Source organism: Brassica napus, chromosome C1 (genome assembly GCF_020379485.1).
Source record: "Brassica napus cultivar Da-Ae chromosome C1, Da-Ae, whole genome shotgun sequence".
NCBI classification, from domain to species: Eukaryota; Viridiplantae; Streptophyta; class Magnoliopsida; order Brassicales; family Brassicaceae; genus Brassica; species Brassica napus.
This window is the reverse complement of record NC_063444.1, coordinates 9,160,327-9,177,626: the sequence shown is the minus strand read 5'-3', so window position 1 is coordinate 9,177,626 and position 17,300 is coordinate 9,160,327. Positions and strand designations below refer to the sequence as shown.

Here is a 17,300-nt window from a genome sequence, read left to right as displayed (position 1 = left end):
GAGTGATCAAGACTAAACAAGCATTAAAAATACTCAACAAGCAAGTTCATACAAGGATCTAATACAATAACACCATAGATCTTCACTAAGTTACTCTAATCTCCCTAACCCATGAATTCTTAAGGAAACTACTCACTAATCTCCATGAAAACACTTAATCTCATAATAGATTGAAGCATATTCAAGTAGATACAACAGAGAATAAAGATAAACAAGGATTAAACAAGCAAAACGAAATTAAAACTCAAGAATAGATGATGAACAATGAAGAACAGCTCAAGAACAAATGTTTTCTCTCAAACTCTCAAAATACAAAATATGAAACTATAAAACTTTCACTCTCTACTCTTTGTTGTATTGTACTCTGTGTATTGTGTGTCTTCCTCCTTCCCCTTGCAGTCTCTTTTATAGCCTAAGTAAAGGAGGATGACAACACATCCATCATGTGAAAGCATAAAGCATAAAACACACTCATAAAAGTTATTCTCCACTTTCTTCCATTATAGAACACCTTTTGCCCCTTCATATGGCCAAAGTAGTCTTGCCTCTTCAGAAAAGGTAGAGAAAGTTAGGCCAAAAGAGCCACCAAACTCATGATAGACAACCCATCCCCCATGTTGCAAGCTTTAAAGAGATAAAACTCACTCATTAAAGTTTTCTCCACTTTCTCCATGTTGCACACACCTTTAGAATACCAAAAATAAGAAGAATAATGAATAGTAATGAGTTTTATAGGTTTTAAGTGAATAAAAATGAGTCTAAAGGCTTAAAATTCGAAGGCTATTGTTGATGTTGCTAGGGTGGCCGCTAGGAATGTCATACTGATATGTGTGTAGTATTTTGATCATAAATCCCTCAATACAGCTCCAAACGACTTGAAACCACCTCCATTGTAAAGCTAACTCAATTTACCATGTCTTCCCAAAAGACAAGTTTCAAAAGATATCTTTAAGACCTTCATCCATGCTTGTCTTTCACACGTTCGGTTCAAGACTCCTCGAAAGCTCCTTTTGTGCTCTAATCACCTCCAAAACTCCAAACAATTCATCCAACACCTACAAGATGCAAATGTACATGCAATAGACTCTAAATGCAAATAAATGTAAGGTTAATGCATGAATATATATGAAATAACAAAGCTAAAACTATGCAAAATCACAACACATCATTTTGTTTATTAAACATTTAAATGCATAGACAAATAACATATACTTTTTATTCTATTATGTCAATGCAAATTGAATCAATGTTATTAGCTGTGAATATCAACTTTTTTGGTATTTTCCGTTTCTTCGGATGATATGAGGAGTCAAGTATTTACTTCATAGGTTACAACGGTAGCAGGTGTGGAATCCGCTATTGGGTTATACATCTTCGTTATAATTTTCCGAATCCGAGGGACTATTGCTATAAGATTTATTAATAGCATTCAAGGTTAATCTAAAGTTATAGTAAAAAATTGTTCCAACATGATATATATGTATAAAATAAATTATATTTTCGATAAATGATAGTCTAATCAATCAGATAAAAATATTTAATACAAATACATTAACTTTCTCTAAACATACAATAAATTACTTATATATAAGAAAGGCATTATTAAATACTATTCTAAAATTTAATGAGTGATTTTATTTTAGAAAACCTAATAAGTTATTGGATAATATTTTTTATTTAGTCTTCAAATGTAGTATATAAAATATTCACTCAAATATTTATTTAAGTTTTGATAATTAATATTATGTTCTGATTCAGTTTTCTAACAAATAATTTCCTATTATAGTGAATTATATATTCATGTTCAATTATTTAATTTAATATTAAAATAAAATATGTTAAAAAAATACAAGTACATTCAATATATACAAAATATAAAATAATCAATATTTTGAGTATTAAACCTAACCACAATAATAAAAACTCAAATCTACTTACTATATATAAAACAATTGAGCAAACATTTAAGAAAATGTATACCATTTCAATCATGAAAATCATGTCATGCTACTACAAACTTATAATCTCTAACAAGACTAATAAACTTAAACAAAAATAAAAAAAGTTTAGTTAGACATATGTGAAGATGATATAAAAATGTGTGCTCATTATAAAAAAAATAACAAAAAAGAAAGATAACAACAAAAATAGTATAATGTCGGAAAATGTATTTGAAAACAAATAAAAAAACAAAACAAGTTAGAAAAATAAACGAACATCAAACATTGAGTAAAATGAAAGTTATATCCCTTATCACTAAAATTTTTCTAAAAGATAAAAATAATTATTAGACACATCACTTGCAAATGCAAATCTAAAACACAAACCACAAAATCATACAAAAAATAAAAATCTAGATCACAAATAAAGTATATCTCGTCCGTAGGACGGACCTACCCTAGTATAATATATTAAGTCGTTAAAAACAAAATAAGTAAGCCATAAATGGCGATTCGGAAAAAAAGAAGAAGCGAGTCATCCACTCTAGGACCATGGGGTATAGGTTCAATTCCAGTTTATACTCGAGATTCGATTAAATACTCAGTAATCCAAAACATTATATGTTTTATTTTTTAGATATTACGACATTTTTTGGTAGTTTGTCTTTTTAGTTTTTAATATATATTTAAAATTTTTACTCTGTCAACAAAAGTAGTTTTAACAGTTATGCATTTTTATTAATTAATATTAATAATATATAATAAAGTTCAATTCTCTATTTAATTACTATTGATTTAAAATTATTAGTAACCGTTAATAATAGAAAACAATTAATATACAATTAAATTTTAATATGTTTTTTCTAAAATGCACGCAAAAACAAAAACAAAATCTTTGAAGCATATAATTAGACGAATATTTTTGGCTTTGCTCTTAAATATCACTAGATCTTGATCCATGCGTCCGCACGGATATTTGTTTTGTAAACGTTTAAAATTAAATACATACATTATTATACTAATTAAATTAGAAGAGACTAATTAATTAAATATAACTGATTATTTTTTTATTCTAAAAATTTAAACGATTTTGATTAATTTAATTTTTAATAAACCAATAGATTAATCTGATAATTTAATCTATTTTATAGTTTTTTTATGGATTGCAAAATTGAATTTTTTGATTTTGTTTTAAATTAAATGAAGAATTGTATATCTTCTAAATTTATTAAGTAGCTAAATATTAGGTAATTTCGTAACAATTTTTATGGAAATTGTTATTTATAAGGTCAATGGCATTAGATAGTAATTATTGAGGAAAACTTAGGGTTACGATTTATTTGTACTTTAGTTTTAATAGGTTAGATAATCCCAGATATCCATATATGTCATATATGTCACACAGCTTATAGTAGATATATAACAAGATAAATATCACAATGAAACATCGTTTTCACATGACAAGATAAAATTCAACAAAAGGAACAAGAAAATAAGAAGAAAAAAATATAGAAAAAGCTGCAAGGAGAAGGACCAAAGGGTACACATTAAAGAGAATATTAGTTGACAGTGTTCACAAGTTTCTTCAGGCTCTCAGAAATTCTACTCCCAGCTCCATAATCACGATCTTCCATCTATAGTAAATTAAATAAAAATTAACAATTAGCAACCAAAAAAATACCAAGGACATCTATAGATAGTACCATGAATCAACTTACAATTAGATGGGACAGATGTATAGTTTATCTGCATTTTAAGTGTATATTTATATATGAAGTATAAATATAATATGCAAGTATATATATATATATATATATATATATATATAACTACTCATTAATCGTTGTCTAATGATAAAAAAACTTGTGTTTTTACAAAGGTGAGTATGTTAGTTCAGTGACTAACTTTAATCATATTCCCATTACGAGAATACAGTGTGGATTAGACCTATTTTAGCATAGTAGCAGTAGCAAATTTTGATTTTTCCTAATTGCCAGATTAAAAAAAAAATATTTTTTCTCGGATTTACAATACCTTGCAATGAAGAGTGTGGAAGACGGCATCATCAACAATAGAGTATCCAGCATGAGTGATCTCAGCTCCTGCTTCCTCAGTGATAACACGAGTGATCTCATGGAACATAAACTTGTGTTCCATGCTTGTCACGAGAAAGATGTGAAGAACCGGACCGGTTTCTTGAATCTCCAATTTTGGCAGCCTTCTTGGTACAGAGACGTCCACACTCCAAGACATCGATGAAGATCCAATGGAATTCAGTTTGTCGAAAGCTGAAGTCGCAACAAGTTTCCTCTTCCTTTCATTCTTTTTCTCCACGTTTACCGGTAGCTTTTTGATGTAGTTTGCAGCTTCATCTAGCTGATCAGGTAGTAAAGACTCCTAACCATTAAAACAAGAAAAAGATTATTATATATTAAACATGGAATCAAAGACTATGTATGCATATCGATCATAGGACAAAGAAGATGAAACCCTAGACGTTTGAGGAAGAAGAGAGTTGAATTCTGAGTAGAGAGCTTTCATCTAAATCCTTATGTTTTTCTCAACCGTCATGCGATCTGAAGATCTTGTTGATTTGCGTTTGAACGGCTCTGATCCATATTGTTTTTACTCTTCTTTTAAGTGTTTCACATCATACTATGAAACTGATCAATATTAACCACACACATATATATAAAGAAAGGAGTTAATTGGTTCAAGTTACTTTGTCCTAATGATAATTAACTAGTGCTAATAACAGTTTAGTGAAAAGGGGTTTGTAAAGGAAGGGTATCCATACCAAAAGGCAAAAGGTTGCATACAGATATAGAAGACATAACGAAAGCAAGACAAAGTAAAAAAGTATGGTCTTTAAATATAATTCTTGACTTACTACATTATGTTTCACATAGTTATATGAGATTTTGCTACTTTGGACGTAAGAAGGAACGTAACCAACGGTGGTTTATAATTAGGAGTATGAGTGAATCTATTCATCGATGATTAGCTTGAACTGAAAATTCATTAATTCTCAACATATTATACTAAAAAATTTGAGATCTTGTTCTATAGAAGTTACTAATTAGTTTTCTCCAGTAAGTTGAGTGAATCATACTTAGAATTACATTGTTCATACTTATATGACTTTTTTTATTTCTTTTTAGGGTTTTTAATGATTAAACCCCTCAACTAAAGATCAATCGTAAAGGAAACCCTCAATTAAAGATCTTACGAAATAAACCTCCAACTTTATGTCCGTTAATGTTTTCACCCCTCTGTAATCTTTGTCGTCACTAGTGAACGTCTCCCGTTAAAACGAAACTCTGCGTTTCATTAAAAGAGAAAAACAACATCATGTTTACTCAGAGACGTTAAAATCGCGAGAGACATTCTAAAATCCCCAAATCTGAAAATTAGGGTTATTCAGAAGTGTGAGAAAAAGAGATTGGTTGCATCAAATGTAAGTTTCTTTAGCCATATCTGAAATCATATATTGATTTCCTTTCATGATTCTATAAAATCTATTTGAGCATTTTATGTTTTGGTATTTGCCTAGTTAGAATTCTATGGATCTAGGGCGTGGAATTCCAAGAAGGTGTGAATGTGGAGCGGCTACTATCATGTTGAAGTCAAATACCACTAGGAATCTAGGAAGAATGTTTTATCGATGTGGAGCAATTTCGGGTCACAATCATGTTTTCAAATGGCTTGATGAAGCACATGATGAATAGTTTGAAGTTATAGGAAACAAGATGGCGATGATATAGACTTAGGTTGAAGTCTTAGATGTCTTAGTTGTTGTTTGTGCTACAAAAGTGTGGTATTTAGATGGTATAGTTGCTGTTCTACAACACCACACGTAGGCCATGACTATTGTAGTGTTGTCGTTAATGACTTTTCCATTCTTGTCTACTCAGCATTGTTTGTTGTTTTATGATGTTTGTGTCGGTTAGTATTGTGTTACCTTATGGTTCTTGCACTTGTTGCACACTAATGAAACCTTAAGTTGCAACATAACTATAAAATCCCATCATCCTAAATACTTTAAAGTTTTACAAAAGACAATACTGAGTAGAAATATAAATTATTAATCCTAACAAAAGTCAATACTAGCCAACTTGCAATATTGAAAACATGGTTAAGTTTGGGTTCTTGAATGGTTTTCGACGAGGACATAGTCAGATTTTTCTAAGTGTCGCAACTGGTTTTTGGACGCGTCGTCAGGCCGCTGGGACATAGGCCGCTCCAACACTTGGATGTGGACGCCTTGACGATTCCTTAGCCGCGGCCTCTCCTACCGCTGCAGCAGGCCGAGTGAGCTCGCGAAAATTGACATCAAAACTTCGTGGCCGCGACATACCGCTTCAATAGGCCGCTGGGAAATAGGCCGCTCCAACACTTTAGCCGTGGAATGAGGTAATGTCGTCTAGGATTCACAGCGGCTTTGTGGCCTGGCGTTTAGGCCGCTGTGGAAGCAGTAAGCCGCTGGGACACTTGGTCTCCATTTCGTTTCTTGACCAAAATCACTCTTTTTGCCTTCAATCAAGTTCTAGATGGTCTAAACTCACCAAATGCCATCTCCAACACTTGATATGCTAATGATGTCTAAATAGCACTCTAAATGATTAATATATACACTAAATGATAGTTAAAATCATGCAGATTCACAAGATATCAACTTCCTCACACTAGTCCTTTACTTGTCCACAAGTAAACTTTCAAGAGCTAAAAGGAGAGAGGTTTGAAAATGAGAACTCATAACCAAAAGAACACTTTCTAGCCTTCAACTTAACATCCTAAAAAAAATATAGCAAATAGCATGAGCAATCCTCTTAGTACACTCTAACTTCTCAAGGCCTATCAAGACTCTTTTATCTTTACACAAGTTGTAATGACATTCAACCAACAAGTTCCTTAGCCAACCCTCACATTCATTCAAACACACACACACACAAGTGAATTCTTGCAAATGGATATTTGATCTCAATCATTTGGCTTGGTGAGAGAAGATGGTCTAATGTGAAGAAAAATGAGTTTCAAATGTATTTTTTATAGTGACTCACACTCTAGAATAGGAGCAAGATCATTATGCAAAATTTATCTAAGAAAATGAGCAATTCATGCATACAATGCTTTGTTCTCATCATTATACCCCTTTTCTAAATGATTTCAAGTTCTACCCTTCTTTTTATCATCCCAAAACCCAAAGATACACCCACTTTCACATTTCACTCAATGAACACTCTCTTTTATCTTCTTTGATTCAACCAACTAGGGACAATCGTTTTGATTTGTACTTTTCTCATCTCTTTTCTTTTTCTTTTCCCCACTCATTTATTGTTTTTTTTAAAGGGGTTCTATTGATACTCTAGAGCTTTTTATTTTCTAACTTTCTTTGTCCTTAGGGGTTTCTTTCTTTAAGCACTCTTTTTGATTCATTTTCTTTCACTCAATCTCTCTCATTCCCAAGATCAAAAGAATTTAAACTCTCAGACCGAACAACCATCCTAGAGGCTAGCTTAAATGAGGTCCTAATGCTAGCCAAAGATGAGAACAACTCATTGTCGCTCCTAATACTCTCAAGATTTTGCACATGACATGCTATCAATAAAAGGCCTCACTCAAGCAAATTAATGTTGGCTTCAAAGAATGGTGAGGGTTAATGGGTATGGGAGTGTCATTTGGGTTAACAAAGATTGGTACAAAGGAGAAAGATAACCCAAATGTGTATAATATTCATGATCAAGTATGCAAATGCCCATATGCAAGATAGATTAAGTTCATTAAGCCTTAGTTCATTTGGAGTTGGTTTCAAGAACAATGTCAATCATCAAACAAACAACAAGTTTCAAGAAGAGTTTTCAAGGCTCGAAGCTTACAAGCTTTTTCAATAGATGCTTAAGCTACTTGATATGTTTGGCTAGGATGTTAGATTGAGTTCTAGACATGTGTTCTTTACAAGGTTTTTCCCAATGCATGAATGCAATCTAAATGCTTCTACACTCAATCCTAAAGATGCAAATGATGCAACTAAATGCTTATTTTTGTGATTTTCAAAAATTTTCAATTTTTGTGAATTTTCTATGCAAATAATTATTCACAATGCAATGCATGAGAATTAATGACAAGTAGACAAAACAAAACACAGTGTGAGATAGTAGACTATCTCCCAAACTTGCTTCACACAGTCCCTTGTGTGAGAATAAGCTCAAAGGAGGGATCTAAGGGAAAGACATAAACATGATAACTAAGTATTTATAAAGTTAGAATGCACTTACCTGAAGTTGGCTGTCATGAGAGAAGGGAAATGAGGAGGGATGGCTTGTTGTCACCTTGGAATTTTCGACATGACCTTTGGGAATTTTTGAGAATTCCCCCAAACTTGTTCCTAAGCTTATTCAAACACACTAAAGCAAGAAAAATGTACATATAGAAATATATACAAAGGATACCATGGGACTTCATCCCAAGTGAGCTTATTTTAAGTCTCTAGCTTGACTTTCCTTCCAATTGGCTAGTGAAGAGGAGGATCTTTCCCACCTTCAAGAGTGATGGTGAGGACTTGAGAGAGAAGCTCTTGAAGCTTGATTGGATCATCTTGGAGTTGTGGAGTGATGAGGTCTTTGCACTTGAGAATGGTGTAGACTTTCCCTTCCATTTGATCTTGTACTCAATAGCTCCATCCTTGAACTTCATTGGGTGAAGAGTGAGAGTGTGTGGCAACATATCAAGAGGTGGAGGGTTAGGTTCTTTCATCATCTTCTTCTTGTCATGAGCAGCCTTTGTGGCTCTACTCACCTCCTCCTTTGTAACACTTTCCAAGTGATCATCACATTTCTTTAGAGGACTCTCCATCAAGACCTTCTTTTCCTTTAACAACCATTTCATCCTTAATCTTTTCAATGGAAGGTTCTCCACAAGTGATGGTTCCACAATAATCAACATTCATCATTGGAGACTTGATTGGGTAGGAGACAACTTTGTTCACATTGAGGAGTGTGACCTTCTTGTTGGCAAAGTCAATGCAAGCTCCTACTGTTGTGAGAAATGGTGTGCCAAGGATCAATGAGACTCTCTTCTCAATTGTCATCTTCAAAACAGTGAGGTCAATAGGAATGGTGCAAGCTCCAATCTTCAAAGGAAAGTCCTTGATGAGACCAATTGGGGTTGTAGAAGAGGAGTCCCCAAACATTAGTAAAGATGTATTTGGCTCCATGTTTTCAATCCCAAGAGTCTTCACCATCTCCATTGAGATCACATTCACACTTGCACCAGAATCAACAAGAGCATCATCAAGTGTGAACTTACCAAGGGAGCAAGACAATGTGAATTTCCCTTGGGTTTCTAGTTTTGGAATAGACTTTGGTGTGACTGGTGGATCAAGCTGAAAAGTAGAGATGTCAAAAAGCTCTGCTACTTCTTTGTGAGCTAGAATGTCCTTGATGAGCATCATTTGGAAATGAGCATCACGCATATGAGAGATCTCTGGAAGTTTGACTCCTACAGCACTCATGTCCTTTCTGAACTTGGAGATCACCTTCTTTTGAGCTTTGGTGAGGACCCTTTGTGGAAACGGGTGCTTATCATAAGGTGACTGCTCAACCTCAGTGGTTCCTTCCAACTTAACTTCCTTTAGCTTCTGCACAGCCTCTCTTTCAACTTGTTTCTCAGCCTTGTGCCCATCTCTCTTCAGAATCTCTGCTGCAACCTTCAGTTTAGCTTGTGCCTTAACCCTCTCCATAGCCTTGTGTTCAGTCTTTTCCACAATTTGTGCTGCAGCTTGGGAAACAAATTATGTGCTATACGAGAGGCTTTCAATCTGATCCACCTCTTTCTCATGATCACGCAACTCAATCTCAGAAGAAGTAGTAGAGAGGATAACATTGCAATACTCTTTGGGATTCTGCTCTGATTTCCCTGGTAGAGATCCCATTGGGCGCTTGGAGGTTGAAGGCATAGAGGCAAACTGATTCTCCAAAGCCTTGAAGTGAGAGGAGAGTTGTAGGAACTTGTTGTTGAGATCATTGTAGCTTCCATCAACTTTGGTGTGAAGGTTCTTCAGCTCATATCCAATGTGCTTCTCACTTCTAGTTTGAGACTCCAAGATCTATTTCAGCATTGCCTCAGTACTCTCTTGTGTAGCAGAAGTAGAAGATCATGCTTGGCCTTGTGTAGACTGATTTCCTTTGGAGGGGAAGCCTTGAGAATAGTTTTGTCTAACTTGGTAACCACCTTGTTGGTTGTTGTAGAAAGACTTTTGTTGGTAGTTGTTGTACTGAAAGTTAGGCTCCTTCTTGTACCATGTCTTTCTTGTACCATGTCTCATTAGCATTCACAAAACAAAGCTCTTCTTGACCTTCTAGACCATCAACTTCATTAAACACAACAATCTCTTCTTGTTTCTGTTCACCAACAAAGTTCACCTTCTCTTGTTTAGCTCTATCCAAGAGAAGCATATCCATCTTGTCTTGTAGAGCCTTTAACTCTCTCTTGGTGTTTGTATCATCACCTCCACTGCCTCTGTTGCTTCTGTCATGCTCATCACTGTAAATTGAATCACTATTAGCCATATTCTCTACAAGCTCCAAAGCATCTGCTTCACTTCTCCCCAAGAAGAAACCATTGCTAGCAGTATCAAACTGGCTTCTAAACTTGGGCAAAGCACCTCTGTAGAAAGTGCTAAGCAAACTCTCCATATTGAAGCCATGATGAGGACATTGAGAGATGTAGCTATTGAACCTTTCCCATGCTTCTCCAAAGCCCTCAAGATTCTTTTGATGAAATCCAGAGATTTCATTCATTAGCTTAGAAGTTCTTAAAGTAGAGAAGAACTTGGTGAGGAAAGCTTTCTTGCACTCATTCCATGTGGTGATTGAATCTCTTGAAAGGCTCTTCTCCCATGTGTGAGATTTATCTCCCAAAGAGAATGGAAACAGCCTTAGCTTGAATGTATCTTCAGAGACACCATTGATCTTTGTTGTTCCACACAGCTTATCAAAGTTATCCAAGTGGTCTAGTGGATCCTCCAAGGCAAGACCATGGTACTTGTTGCTCTGGATCATGTTTATCAAGCTTGACTTGATCTCAAAGTTGTTGTTTTCCACAGTTGGTGCTCTAATGCCAGCTCTATGCCCATGGATATTGGACTCATCATGGGTGCCAATAGCTCTAGCTTGGCGCTGTGGGTGTTGTGGCTTAAGGATGTCAGCTCCTTGGCTATTACCCTCTCTATCTTGAGGCTGATTCTGATGTTGATCCATCACAAACCCCAATCTGTCTAAGTGAGCCTGTTGCTCTTCTTCTCTTCTCCTCCTTGCAATCTCCCTTTCAAGTGCTCTAATGTCTTCAACTCTTGGAACTAGGTCGGTTGGGCCTCTGCTCCGCAAGTTCATGCACCTGAGATACAAAAAGGCTAGGAAAGAGAATCAGTAACTAGATATAAGAAAAATAAGACTTAGTCTCAAGTAAAGACCAAATCTCAATGTCAAAATCAACTTAGAATTGGCAACGGCACCAAATTTGAAATGGACTTTTCAAGGGTCCAAGGTTCAAATCAAAGTAGTATTTTAGATGTCAATCCATTTCTAAGTGTTTCAATTCAATGAGAATACAGGTTCATACTTAAGCTAAGTGCATTCAATGTAATGAAGTGATTTGAATAACTAACAAGACTCTAACACAATTAACTAGCAACCTTCAAGCAAATGGATAAGGGAGGAATTATGGGTATAGGAATTTGATTTCAGATGACTAAGATTCAATCTAGAATTGCAAGGTTTCAATCAACACATTTCCCTAAGTCTAGATAACATTCCTAAGCAAGTTCTTTGTCAAGACAAATGATCATTTACTCTCATTGATCAAACATCAAATGTCTTTGGTTTGTGTCAATCAAGCAATCATTAAGAACATATCATTCAACTATCTAAACTCTCCTAACATCAAATGTCTTTGGTAGGGTAAGCTAAGAGCATGTTGAGTTGGCTCAGACATTTCATCGAACACTTTTCGGGCAAAGAAATGTCTAGATTTCTAATCTAAAATGGCCAACTCTAGATTAGCATTAAGATCACTCAATCAAGCAAGGAAACATATTAATCTACTCTAAACATTCTAGATCATCACTTAATCATCCTAATCATCCTAATCCATGAATCCAAAAAGAGTCTACTCACTAATCTTCATGATTAACCTTAAACCCATAGTAGATTCAAGAGAAATCATGTTAAGAAGATGAGATAGACTCAAATTACTCAAGAAAGAAAGATTAGATTACTAAAGATTCAAATTTTCTCCAAAGTATCAACGTATTTTGAGAGAAAACAAAATATGTCCCAAAATTAGGTCTAAAATGTATTTATAGTGCTTTAAAAACGAAGGGGTAAAAATTGGTAAAAATAGAGTTGAAGATTTTTCTAAGTGTCGCAACTGGTTTTTGGACGCGTCGATAGGCCGCTGGGACATAGGCCGCTCCAACACGTGGATGTGGACGCCTTGACGATTCCTTAGCCGCGGCCTCTCATACCGCTGCAGCAGGCCGAGTGCGCTCGCGCAAATTGACATCAAAACTTTGTGGCCGAGACGTACCGCTGCAATAGGCCGCTGGGAAATAGGCCGCTCCAACACTTTAGCCATGGAATGAGGTAATGTCGTCTAGGATTCACAGCAGCTTTGTGGCCTGGCGTTTAGGCCGCTGTGGAGGCACTAAGCCGCTGGGACACTTGGTCTCCATTTCGTTTCTCGACCAAAATCACTCCTTTTGCCTTCAATCAAGTTCTAGATGGTCTAAACTCACCAAATGCCATCTCCAACACCTGATATGGACTTATGAATGAAAATGCAACCTAATGATGTTTAAATGGCACTCTAAATGATTAATATATACACTAAATGATAGTTAAAATCATGCAGATTCACAAGATATCAGTAAGATGGATTTTCTGCGAAATGAAGTAGAAAGTTAGACAATTACCATCACAGCATTAGCATGGTAAGTGGATTTTCAGGAACCGGTTTAGGAGCCACATGAAGAGGATCTTGTTTGCAGGACCGTTTATTATGACCGGTTTGGAGGCAGTTGCTACAAGTCGACTAGAGAAAACACATTGATATGATATTGTGAAAGTCCAATTCGTAAAAGGAAAAGAGGTAGAAGACATTACCACTGGAGCTTTTTAAGAATTCTGTGATGACCTATCTTCGCTTGGATCTCTGATTCGATCATTGTTTTTGGGTCTTCCTGGCATTATCCTATCCGGAGGAGGCATAACAACAACATCACTATGTGTTTCCCACAACTCCATCCCATTCACAGGAAACAAAAGCGAGCTGTAGCAAAGCTTCCACTTCTCCACTGAATACCACTCCGAAATAACTGTTTCTGGGAGCTTTGTTTCCTTATACTCAGCCCACATTGCACATATGATATGGCAACAAGGTATGCCACTCACATCATACTCACGACAAGTGCACGACGTCTTATCTCGGACATGAACAATGTACTTGTGCTTCCCATGATCCACTTCATAGATGCCCCTTCCATTTGACAATGGACTACACCACTTCAAACTACGCTTCCTCTTTTCCATGATTGTTAAAGCCTTGGGTGTGAAAATTCCTCTCACATTCTCTATCTCCTTCAGCTTCACCAAGTTACTAGACATTATATGTCGCCTAATGTCCTCTAGCAGAGCAACAATCGGTTTCTCACGAGCATATTTCATAGCAGCATTGTAGGACTCACTTATGTTATTTCAACAGCAGCAGACTTGACCACATCACTGAAAAATGCCCTGCAATAAGAGAAGAAAAGTTTATCAGCTCAAGGAAACTTGAAAATCATATTAGCATTCTGAAAATTTTGCATTTTAATCTCACCTTGACCAGTTTGAACCAACACTTGTCTTAACTTCCTCATAAGCTTCAAGCTTGATGTTCTTCATCTTCTCAAGTTGTCTATGAAAAAGGTTTGTATTGTATGCTCGGGCACACTTCCAAAACAGCTTGTGCAGAGGACCCATCTGTTTGTATATCTTTTGCAAGTTAGCAAAAATGTGTCTTGCAGACATTCTATGTTCTGCATAAGGCAAGACGGTTTTGATGGTGTATATAAGACCCTTCTGCTGATCTGATGACAATGCCAAAGCATTTCCATCCTCTAATCCTAAATCTTCACGCAATAACTCCATAAACCACTCCCAATAGACCTTGTTCTCAACCGGTACAATAGGCCAAGCAATGATATATGTAGCATCATTAGGATCTCTTCCCACCGCAGTTAGCAATATCCCTTTCATGCGTCCTTTTAAGAAAGTTTCATCTAAATGAATAACACGACGACATGCACTCTTCCAACCTGTTTTCTGAGATTCGAAGCATGTGTAGAACTTTTCAAAAACTCTATCTTTTGTTCCTAATATAACCGTAGAACCAGGATTGGTCTTCCTTAGCTCCTCAACATAATCATAGAGTCTTGTAAACTGCTCTGCATACTCATCACCTATGATATGTTTCAGAATCTGCCTAGCACTTTAACACTTCGTTTTTGTGACCCGAAGACCCTTTATAGCCAAACTTTGCATTATATGCTCCGCTGAAAGCTTTGGGTTGAGCCTAAACTCATTCAGAAAATCTGCAGCTATCTTTGGTGCGCTATAGAGATCAACAACACCTATAGGGTAGCAGTTGTGGGTTCCTACCAGTGACCGAATAACCATCTTGTCTGATTGGCTGTTAATGGAAGCATACAGTCTCCACTTGCAACACTCTTGCACACATTTTGCATCTATCTTCTTCTTTTCAGATCTCTTGAAATGTATGTTCACCTTCTCTTTGATAGCATACTTCTCAATGGTCTCCTTGCACTTTTCTTTCGATACAAACTGCTGTCCCAAAAAAATTCTATCTTGCCATCTTCATCATCATCAGACCCATCACTCTCAACATAATCATTTCAATAGAAATCACACGCCTCATCCTCATTCTCTTGTTCCTCTTCTTCTTCTACATTTCCCACAAGCACATCATCTAAACATGGATCATCTTCCCTGACGACATATACATTCAAGCTATCCACATCTTGAATACATCTAATCATGTCTTCTACATCACTATTAGCTACCAAGGCCACACGATTTCCCCCAACAGCTCCATTAGGGAAGTAAGAAAACTTATTCATATTCTCTGCATACCCATTCGTCAAAACAACATCTTTCAGCATCTCAAGTGTCGGTTGTCTGAAATCCACTCGACAACATTCAGTTCGACCACCATTGTAAGATCCATCTGAATCCCAATATCCTCCAACCCACAACCGAAAGAAGAGAGTCCTGTAAAAATATATGAAATTTGCTTAGGTTAACTGAGGATGAGGAGAATCAAAATTATGATCGTCACATATTAAACCCGAAATCACAACCGTAAAAAGCAAAGACACGAAGAACTAACTTTGGCTTTGGAATATTCATTCTCGCCAACTCGATTCTCACTCTGAAACGCACACTCAAATCATGGATTCATCAATTTGAAGGTTAGGGTTCATCAAGAGTGTTGAAATTAAGGTTGATTTGGGGGAAATTGAGAGACTTACCCGACATAAGGATTGGTTTTATCAACGTTGTGTTGTTTTTTTTATAGAAATCATGTTGTTTCGAGTAAACATGATGTTGTTTTTCTCTTTTAATGAAACGCAGATTTTCGTTTTAACGGGAGACGTTCACTATTGACGATAAAGGTTACGGAGGGATGAAAACATTAACGAACATAAAATTGGAGGTTTATTTCGTAAGATCTTTAGTTGAAAGTTTTTTTTACGATTGATCTTTAGTTGACGGGTTTAATCACTAAAAACTCTTCTTTTTGTGTAACCAAAAAGTTCAGAACATACATGATTACCTCGCACTTAAAAAAAATTATTTTTGTCTGAATACCATCATTGGGAAAGCACTTGATATTGTATTCCGTATATGTAAAAAGAATTAAGATAAAAGATAAGGTTTATGAAATGGAGACTGGTGGGGATAGTATGGTCAACTTTTTCACTAATGCAATGCGTGGATGTTCCTGAACCACTCGAACATAATCGACACTGAGACATGCTCGTCCCATCATCAATCAATTTGTAAATGAATCTTTATCAAGTTTTTATCTTTTATTATGTACGCACTAACTAGACTGATATTTTCAAAAAAAAAAACTAGACTGAATTTTATGTTGTATGCTTATATCTTATGTAAGTATGACAATTTTAGGGTAAAAATAGTGAATATTAAAAAAAAAAAAAAAGATGTAAATGTAGAGCAATTTTGTTGACAAACTGTGAAGATTACAAATATTATAATTTATGCTACTCTAAATTTTAAATATATATAACACAAATTATAAACCCACTTCAGCAATAACTAAACCATGGACAGTGGATTAAATACTTTATTAATTGACGTGTTAATTTGAAGCTATAGTAAAAGAATTATAAGTGTAAAGTGGATAATAGCACATTATTTTGAAAAACACATAAGCATAATGATTTTTTCATGTTTTAGTTTTTTTCAACCATTCTCTAAAGTTATACTCGAAAATATATTTTAACCAAAACAAATAGTCACAAATATATTTAAATATACATAAGGAGAGCATTTACCTTTTGATAATTCTTCTGTTTCTACCACGTTGGTATTTCTCGTTGACTTCTATCTTTCTCTTCTTCCTTTCTCTTTCTTCTCGTTCTAAAAAATTCTTTCTCCGAGTCGAATCTCAAGCAATTCTCCACCATGTCCACTCTTTTCAGACTTCCATATCCCTAAACCGGTTTCAAATGTCCAGCTCCGCCGAAGCCAATGAAAGGGGACCCTTACTCAGAAATTGATCTCAGCACTGGTTTGGGATATTTGATATGAAATTATGAATTAGGATTTTTAACCAAAGAAGAAGAATAGTAACTCATATTTTGTTTTTGATCTATTTGTGGTTTATCTAATATTTTAATCTAGGAATCTGACATATATAAGAGAATGAAAAAAGGATCTTGGGAAATAAGGATCGTGGGTGGTTGAGTTATACGGTCATGTGTTTTTTCTTCTAATCACTATTTTGTTTTTATCGCAGAAAATAAGAAATTCAATTGTTTTTTTTTTTTGCAATTTTTGTCAGCGCTTATATATTTAATTTGCCAGCCGACTTGCATTTTAATATATAAAGGATTTGATAAATTATTGAAGTATTAATTTTGACAACATACGGCGTTATAATGAAACTAATGATGTAATATTTTAATTTTGACAAAAAAGGTTATAATATTTTAATTTTACATGAAGTAAAGCTCAAGAACTTCGCCTTCGTACATCAGTAGTCACATCAATTCCAGCA

General features: G+C 35.1%; 1 protein-coding gene and 1 non-coding gene across 18 annotated transcripts; one reads left to right on the top strand and one right to left on the bottom strand.

Annotated features, from left to right (window-relative positions):
• Positions 1 to 233: 233 nt before the first annotated feature.
• On the bottom strand, positions 234 to 16,995 carry LOC111202183. Of its 17 annotated transcripts, none has more exons than XM_048745566.1 (8): positions 16,576 to 16,968; positions 13,815 to 15,265; positions 13,100 to 13,729; positions 12,910 to 13,028; positions 8,216 to 11,333; positions 5,170 to 5,260; positions 3,975 to 4,337; positions 234 to 3,574 (listed from the first exon to the last, which is right to left on the bottom strand). In XM_048745566.1, the coding sequence occupies exon 5, from the start codon at positions 11,327 to 11,329 to the stop codon at positions 10,220 to 10,222; it is 1,110 nt and encodes a 369-aa protein (XP_048601523.1). In that variant the 5' UTR covers positions 11,330 to 11,333; positions 12,910 to 13,028; positions 13,100 to 13,729; positions 13,815 to 15,265; positions 16,576 to 16,968; the 3' UTR covers positions 234 to 3,574; positions 3,975 to 4,337; positions 5,170 to 5,260; positions 8,216 to 10,219. The 17 variants fall into 17 exon arrangements, 8 of the variants coding, with proteins under 8 accessions (XP_048601523.1, XP_048601524.1, XP_048601519.1 ...); XM_048745567.1 differs by having other exon boundaries at positions 12,910 to 13,017; XM_048745562.1 differs by having other exon boundaries at positions 8,216 to 12,751; positions 16,576 to 16,967.
• On the top strand, positions 10,638 to 10,744 carry LOC125581015. Its single transcript, XR_007318726.1, has one exon. It is a non-coding gene; the product is annotated as a small nucleolar RNA R71 (small nucleolar RNA).
• Positions 16,996 to 17,300: the final 305 nt, after the last annotated feature.

Excerpts from the sequence above, each read along its gene's own strand:
- LOC111202183 (XM_048745561.1), bottom strand. The coding sequence starts at position 11,329 with ATGAACTTGCGGAGCAGAGGCCCAACCGACCTAGTTCCAAGAGTTGAA.